This window comes from Oncorhynchus mykiss, chromosome 13, assembly GCF_013265735.2.
Source record: "Oncorhynchus mykiss isolate Arlee chromosome 13, USDA_OmykA_1.1, whole genome shotgun sequence".
Lineage (NCBI taxonomy): Eukaryota > Metazoa > Chordata > Actinopteri > Salmoniformes > Salmonidae > Oncorhynchus > Oncorhynchus mykiss.
This window is the reverse complement of record NC_048577.1, coordinates 59,222,431-59,230,168: the sequence shown is the minus strand read 5'-3', so window position 1 is coordinate 59,230,168 and position 7,738 is coordinate 59,222,431. Positions and strand designations below refer to the sequence as shown.

General features: G+C 47.6%; 1 protein-coding gene across 2 annotated transcripts in view; it reads right to left on the bottom strand.

Moving 5' to 3' along the window:
• The window catches only part of LOC110487024 (dynein assembly factor 5, axonemal), a 111,017-nt gene that overhangs the window by 20,918 nt on the left and 82,361 nt on the right, over positions 1–7,738 (bottom strand). For both annotated transcript variants that reach the window (XM_036941740.1, XM_036941739.1), the window contains 2 exons: positions 5,887–6,030; positions 3,478–3,646 (listed from right to left, as the gene is read on the bottom strand). In XM_036941740.1, the coding sequence (XP_036797635.1) occupies positions 3,478–3,646; positions 5,887–6,030 (313 nt within the window). The remainder of the gene's footprint in view (positions 1–3,477; positions 3,647–5,886; positions 6,031–7,738) is intronic.

Sequence of the window (7,738 nt, the reverse complement as noted above, 5' to 3'; positions counted from 1 at the left end):
AGAGATTAACCTGGAGAAGAGTCCCCTAAGCAAGCTGGTCCTGGGGCTCTGATCACAAACACACCCCACAGAGCCCCAGCAACACAATTAGACCCAACCAAATCATGAGAAAACAAAAAGATAATTATTTCCAATGTGTCAAGTAATTAACAAAAAAACAGAGCAAACTAGAATGTTATTTGGCCCTAAACAGAGAGTACACAGTGGCAGAATACCTGACCACTGTGACTGACCCTAAACAGAGAGTACACATTGGCAGAATACCTGACCACTGTGATGGACCCTAAACAGAGAGTACACAGTGGCAGAATACCTGACCACTGTGACGGACCCTAAACAGAGAGTACACAGTGGCAGAATACCTGACCACTGTGACTGATCCTAAACAGAGAGTACACAGTGGCAGAATACCTGACCACTGTGATGGACCCTAAACAGAGAGTACACAGTGGCAGAATACCTGACCACTGTGACAGATCCTAAACAGAGAGTACACAGTGGCAGAATACCTGACCACTGTGACTGACCCTAAACAGAGAGTACACAGTGGCAGAATACCTGTCCACTGTGACTGACCCAAACTTAAGGAAAGCTTTGACTATGTACATACTTAGTGAGCATAGCCTTGCTATTGAGAAAGGCCGCCGTAGACAGACCTGGCTCTCAAGAGAAGACAGGCTATGTGCACACTGCCCACAAAGTGAGGTGGAAACTGAGCTGCACTTCCTAACCTCCTGGCCAATGTATGACCATATTAGAGACACATATTTCCCTCAGATTACACAGATCCACAAAGAATTCGAAAACAAACCCAATTTTGATAAACTGCCATATCTACTGGGTGAAATAACACAGTGTGCCATCACAGCAGCAAGATTTGTGACCTGTTGCCACAAGAAAAGGTCAACCAGTGAAGAACAAACACCATTGTAAATACAACCCATGTCTTTATTGTTTTGAAACTTCGGTATGTATAATGTTTACTGTTAATTTTATTGTTTATTTCACTTTTGTATATTATCTACCTCACTTGCTTTGGCAATGTTAACACATGTTTCCCATGCCAATAAAGCCCCTTGAATTGAAATTGAATTGAAAGAGAGAAAGAGAGAGCGATCCGGGATGAAAGAACGTGGGTCGGAGGTGCTAATGTCGGAGGATTATGGGGGATAGGGGTAAAGTAATGCGTAAAGTGAGAGCCCTGTAACCCTCCTTAACCTGGACTGAGACAGACTGGGAGTGGGGGGGGGGGGGGGGGGGGGGGGGGGGGGGGATTTACCCTAGTCACTAAGCTAACTTGGCTCTAATGACAAGCTTTCTGTGTGTAGCTGGATAATGGCAGGTTATGTTGCTGACTTGCCAGATGCCTCAAACTGAATTATTCTGCTGCTATCATTCGCTACATACTTCAGTCAGACTGCCACCATTGAAGTTGTTTGTAGTGACATCAAAGTGCGGGGTGTTGTACAAAACCAAGTCATCAGCGATTGGACCATCAGAGTATCAAAGCCGATGACACATTTTTAAAAGTGCCACTTTACACATTTTTGTTCTGGCTCTGGCCCAAACCATCGGTTTCTGGGACCAATCAGACCGTAGAGGAGGTACTCAGATACAGACTCATTTTTGTTCTGGCTCAAACCATCGGTTTCTGGGACCAATCAGACCGTAGAGGAGGTACTCAGATACAGACTCATTGCGAAGAAGAAACTAACATCCATGGGTGTGATGTTTTGCCGGTGCAAGGAGTTTGGGTAGCCAGGCAAGTCTCTTTCTGTCTGTGTGAGTGTTTCTAAAGGGGACTTGAGTTAAAGGTCTTTGACTTGTCTCAGAGTCATACAGGTCTTAAGGGTAGATGACAGCGTAGAAATAAAGTGAATAGAACGGACATAGCAACATTTGTTTCCATTCCTGTTAGTGAGTATTTCTCCTTTGCCAAGATAATCCAGCCTCCTGACAGGTGTAGCAACATCACACAGCCATTGTAGAGGAGTGGGACAACATTCCACAGGCCACAATCAACAGCCTGATCAACTCGATGTGAAGGAGATGTGTCGCACTGCATGAGGCAAATGGTGGTCCCACCAGAGACTGACTGGTTTTCTGATCCACACCCCTTCTTTTCTGTTGTTGTTGGTATATGTGACTAACAGATGCATATCTGTATTCCCAGTCATGTGAATTCCATAGATTAGGGTCTAATGAATGTATTTCCATTGACTGATTTCCTGATATGAACTGTACCTCAGTAAAACCTTTGAAATGATCGCCTGCTGTGTTTATATTTTTGTTCAGTGTAAATCTATGATGGTGGCTGTTTGGCTGGTATGGAATGAAGGGTTGTCTTCAATGACAATATCCACTCTATAACTGGTATTGGAGTGGTGGGGAAACAACATGGAGGTAATAGCTTGACTATAGTCTCACCTGACTGGCCAGCGATGACATGTAGCAAATATTGTATACTATATTGACAAGATAGTCAAGTGACCCGCACTAACAGTAGAAATACATGTCCTCAAATATGGAAGTCAGGGTGGAGGCGGCGAGATCAGGTGGAACCATTCTAGCCAATGAGAGGGCAGATATGCATGTGAACAACAGGCCATAGAGATAGATGACTCATCTTTGTATCTGTGCCATTATAGTCTGTGACCGCAAGGGCAGCACCATTGAAGCCATTTCCATTTTAAAGTAGTCAATTTTCTTATTCTTCATTGGCTGATTGCTCCAAAATCATAGGAATCCCCACCCAATTATCTACTTTAAAATGGTGGAAGTCCTCAATGGCAATATCCACACTAAAACGGGTTATATCCATGATGAGTCCTCACCCCATGACAACAGGAACAACTCCAATATAAAGTTGTTTTTTTCTAAGTTGGGTAAATGCAACGTGTGTCCACTTATATCAGTAAATTGGGAACAACCTAACCGTTCTGAAACTTCAGTTGATCGAATAAGCCTCACTTAGCAAATGAGCAATTCCATTTTTTGTTGACCAAATTCAACACTCTCCCATTGACCAAAAATTCCTCCCTTCTTTGGCTTATTTTCGTGGACAGATTTTGAGCGGAGTAAAACCTCTTGCTTCGCCTCTTCCTCTCTGCCTTTGGTCTCACATGATTCTGACAATAATGTGGTTTTAGTCTCACCTGATTGGCCAGTTATGACTGTTTGGACAGTAATGGGTTGGTTACAGATTGGTCTTCTGATTGGACAGAATTTACCTGTATTCTCACCTGATTGGCCAGCGATGTGGCAATAGTCTCACATGACTGGCCAGAGATGAGCTATAGCAGAGCTCTCCAACCCTGTTCCTGTAGGTTCTCTCCAATCCTAATCTAACACACCTGATTTGAATGCATATCTATCTGATCAGTTGAATCAGGTTAGTTACAAGTGGAGTTGGATTTAAAACCTACAGGAGGGTAGGCTCTCCAGGAACACGCTTGCAGAAGCCTGACCTAGTCTCACCTGATTGGGTGGCGATGACCTGGAGCTGCAGTCTCTGGGGGGAGTAGCTGGTCCAGGTCTTCTGAGAGGCTGAGAGCCACTGGAGCAGCTGATCCATGTGCTGCCTGTAGAGGTCAGCTACTGTAGCCAGACCCTGGACCTTACACAGAGACACTACGCTCTGCTCTGCCTGAGAGGAGAGAGAGAGGGAGGAGAGAGAGAGATGGAGAGACAGAGAGAGAGATGGAGAGACAGAGAGAGAGACAGAGAGAGAGACAGAGAGAGAGACACAGAGAGAGAGAGACAGAGAGAGACAGAGAGAGAGACGGAGAGGAGAGAGAGAGACGGAGAGGAGAGAGAGAGCGAGAGAGATGGAGAGAGAGATGGAGATGGAGAGAGAGATGGAGAGAGAGACGGAGATGGAGAGGGAGATGGAGAGGAGAGAGATAGAGAGAGAAACAGAGAGAGAGGGAGATGGAGAGGAGAGAGACAGAGGAGAGGGAGACAGAGAGAGGGAGATGGAGAGGAGAGAGATAGAGAGAGAAAAAGGAAGGGAAGGTGAGAGAAAGTGATCAACACTTTAAAATGTTAATGGCTGTGTTGCAAGTTTAGATTACATCTGGAAACAGAAGCATGAACAGTAACTTTACCATGAAAATAATAACTCGCCAAAAACGCTGTAAACAATGTGCTTCACATGCTCTTAGTCTTATACATCAAACCACTAACACATGTACCCATACAGAAAACAAACAGGAAGCATACATCCCATAGTCACAATAAACATCAACGGAGAGGAAATGAGCAGAGTGAGAGAAAGGAGCGTGAGCATAGTGTTGTCTCTTCAGGACAGAGGAAGTGACCTCGAGGGGCGCGTTATGGTCCCCTTGAGGGGAGGCGGGGATGGACTGTCTGATTGACTGTCCTCGAGTCAATAGTGTTAACCCCCTGCGAAGGGAGGCAACAACCCCCCCCCCCCCCCCCCCCCCCCCCCCCCCCCCCACAAACCCTGACTGGAAGATCATTTTCTGGGAAAACTGGCGTTGCCATTCCCCCTGGGAGGTGGAACAACGTCCAGGAATGTCCCAGGCCATGGTCTCCCTCCCTCCCTCTCTACATGTCCCAGGCCATGCTCTCCCTCCCTCCTTCCCCCCTTCTCTACATGTCCCAGGCCATGCTCTCCCTCCCCCCTTCTCTACATGTCCCAGGCCATACTCTCCCTCACTCCTTCCCCCCTTCTCTACATGTCCCAGGCCATGCTCTCACTCCCTCCTTCCCCCCTTCTCTACATGTCCCAGGCCATGCTCTCCCTCCCTCCTTCTCTACATGTCCCAGGCCATGCTCTCCCTCCCCCTTCTCTACATGTCCCAGGCCATACTCTCCCTCCCCTTCTCTACATGTCCCAGGCCATGCTCTCCCTCCCCCTTCTCTACATGTCCCAGGCCATGCTCTCCCTCCCTCCTTCTCTACATGTCCCAGGCCATGCTCTCCCTCCCCCTTCTCTACATGTCCCAGGCCATGCTCTCCCTCCCTCCTTCTCTACATGTCCCTGTCCCTATTCTTCCCCCCAGTTCCAAACAGGACACCGTTTCTGCAGACAGACACACAGACAGTCAGACATAGAAGGCCACTGAGTGGTCAGTCATTCATCCGTTGGCCAGAGTGCAACTCCACTTCCCGCTCCTCTCCTCGTAGACCTGCTATTAGCACACAGTCCAGACAGACCGACTAAACTAAGACGTAACACAGGGCTTTTACAGTCTGTTCTGTTTCCTCTGCCTCTTCTCTTTGTCGTTTTATTCTGGGTCAAGTTACCCGGACGAGGAGTGTCCTTCGCGGCAGGATGGCGCTCGCATGGCATGTAATGGCAGTAGGCGTGAGGAAAGATGGCGCTGGCGCTGATTCTCTCGCTCTCTCAAAACCGCCTCCTTTCACCCTTGGCAACGGTTTAAACTAGTTCCACTCCAAAGGTGCAATTTCTGACTAAATGGGTAATTACAGTAGACTGTCGAGTTCCACTGTGCCCACTTTGAACCAGGGCTAACACTTACATTCTTCAAATAGCTTCTCTGGCCCGCTATACAAAACATACTCACAGCTGTAATAAACAAGGAGGAGGGGGGTGGAAAGAGAGTGTTACATGTTAAAAACATTCTAGATCACCACATGTCAGAGCAGAGAAGGAGAGGAGTAGTTACACAGGAGAGGTGGATGGTTATAAACGTTGAGCCCACAGGGGAGGGGAGGCCTGCCTGGAAGACAGAGAGGATAATGGGATTGCTCGTTAGAGCCACTGGGTGAGGCTGTGTGTGTGTGTGTGTGTGTGTGTGTCTCTTACCTGGGCAGTGAGCTGGGGTTTGATGTATGGATGTGTAGACATACGTGTGTGTGTCCATGTACTGTATGTGTGTGTATGTGAGCACATCTTACCTTGTCAGTGAGCTGTGGCTCAGTGGAGAGGCTCTGGACAGTAACCAGCACCTGTAACAGCTGTAGACTGACCGAGCAACAGTCCTTCTCACAAACAGACAACAGAGCATCCACACAGGACAGCAACTGGTCCAGATACACCGCCTGGGAGAGAGACGGAGAGACAATTCTAATTCAGCCCTTTATTGGGTAAATATCATACATCACACAAACACATTTAAATATCAGCCCTCACACATTTACACCTGGAAAAGGAGAGACCGGGAGAGAGAGGGAGACGGAGATAGGGGAATGTGTAGATTGAGGTGGAGTGTGAGAAGGGGTGAGAGAGATAGGTACAGAGAGAGAGATAGGTACAGAGAGAGGGAGTAAGAGAGATAGGTACAGAGATAGGGAGTAAGAGAGAGATAGGTACAGAGAGAGGGAGTAAGAGAGATGGGTACAGAGAGAGGGAGTAAGAGAGATGGGTACAGAGAGAGGTACAGAGATAGGGAGTAAGAGAGAGATAGGTACAGAGAGAGGGAGTAAGAGAGATGGGTACAGAGAGAGGGAGTAAGAGAGATGGGGAGTAAGAGAGAGAGAGGTACAGAGAGAGGGAGTAAGAGAGAGATAGGTACAGAGAGAGGGAGTAAGAGAGATGGGGAGTAAGAGAGAGAGAGGTACAGAGAGAGGGAGTAAGAGAGATGGGGAGTAAGAGAGAGAGAGGTACAGAGATAGGGAGTAAGAGAGAGATAGGTACAGAGAGAGGGAGTAAGAGAGAGATAGGTACAGAGAGAGGGAGTAAGAGAGATAGGTACAGAGAGAGGGAGTAAGAGAGATGGGTACAGAGAGAGAGGTACAGAGATAGGGAGTAAGAGAGAGATAGGTACAGAGAGAGGGAGTAAGAGAGAGATAGGTACAGAGAGAGGGAGTAAGAGAGATAGGTACAGAGAGAGGGAGTAAGAGAGATGGGTACAGAGAGAGAGGTACAGAGATAGGGAGTAAGAGAGAGATAGGTACAGAGAGAGGGAGTAAGAGAGATGGGTACAGAGAGAGAGGTACAGAGATAGGGAGTAAGAGAGAGATAGGTACAGAGAGAGGGAGTAAGAGAGATGGGTACAGAGAGAGAGGTACAGAGATAGGGAGTAAGAGAGAGATAGGTACAGAGAGAGGGAGTAAGAGAGATGGGTACAGAGAGAGATAGGTACAGCGATAGGGAGTAAGGGAGTAAGAGAGAGAGATAGGTACAGAGAGAGGGAGTAAGAGAGATGGGTACAGAGAGAGATAGGTACAGAGAGAGGGAATAAGAGAGAGAGAGAGAGGTACAGAGAGAGGGAATAAGAGAGAGAGATAGGTACAGAGAGAGAGAGAGGGAATAAGAGAGAGAGAGAGGTACAGAGAGAGGGAATAAGAGAGAGAGATAGGTACAGAGAGAGAGAGATAGGTACAGAGAGAGAGAGAGGGAATAAGAGAGAGAGATATGTACAGAGAGAGGGAGTAAGAGAGAGACTGCAGTGCTAGTCTGATGGTGCATGAGAAGCCCCTGACCTCTGTTCCTCACTGTCATACTGTTAAATGAGGGAAAAGTCAATGGTGTGACCGCTCCCTTCACCACCAGCCTAGAAGCTAGATTTATTTTCTCTGAACTCTATCCGCCCTCTCCCCTCTATCCCTCCTTCTGTCTCCCTCGCTCACACTTCTCTCCATCTGCTCCCTCTCACCTCTCTCACGACACGCCATCCTCCCTTCCTCCCTCAGTTCTGACACTCTCTCGCTCTCTCTGTCTCTCTCCCTCTGTCTCCCCCCCTCTCTCTGTGTCTCTCTGTCTCCCCATCTCTCTCTCTCTCTGTGTCTCTCTCTCTCTCTGTGTCTC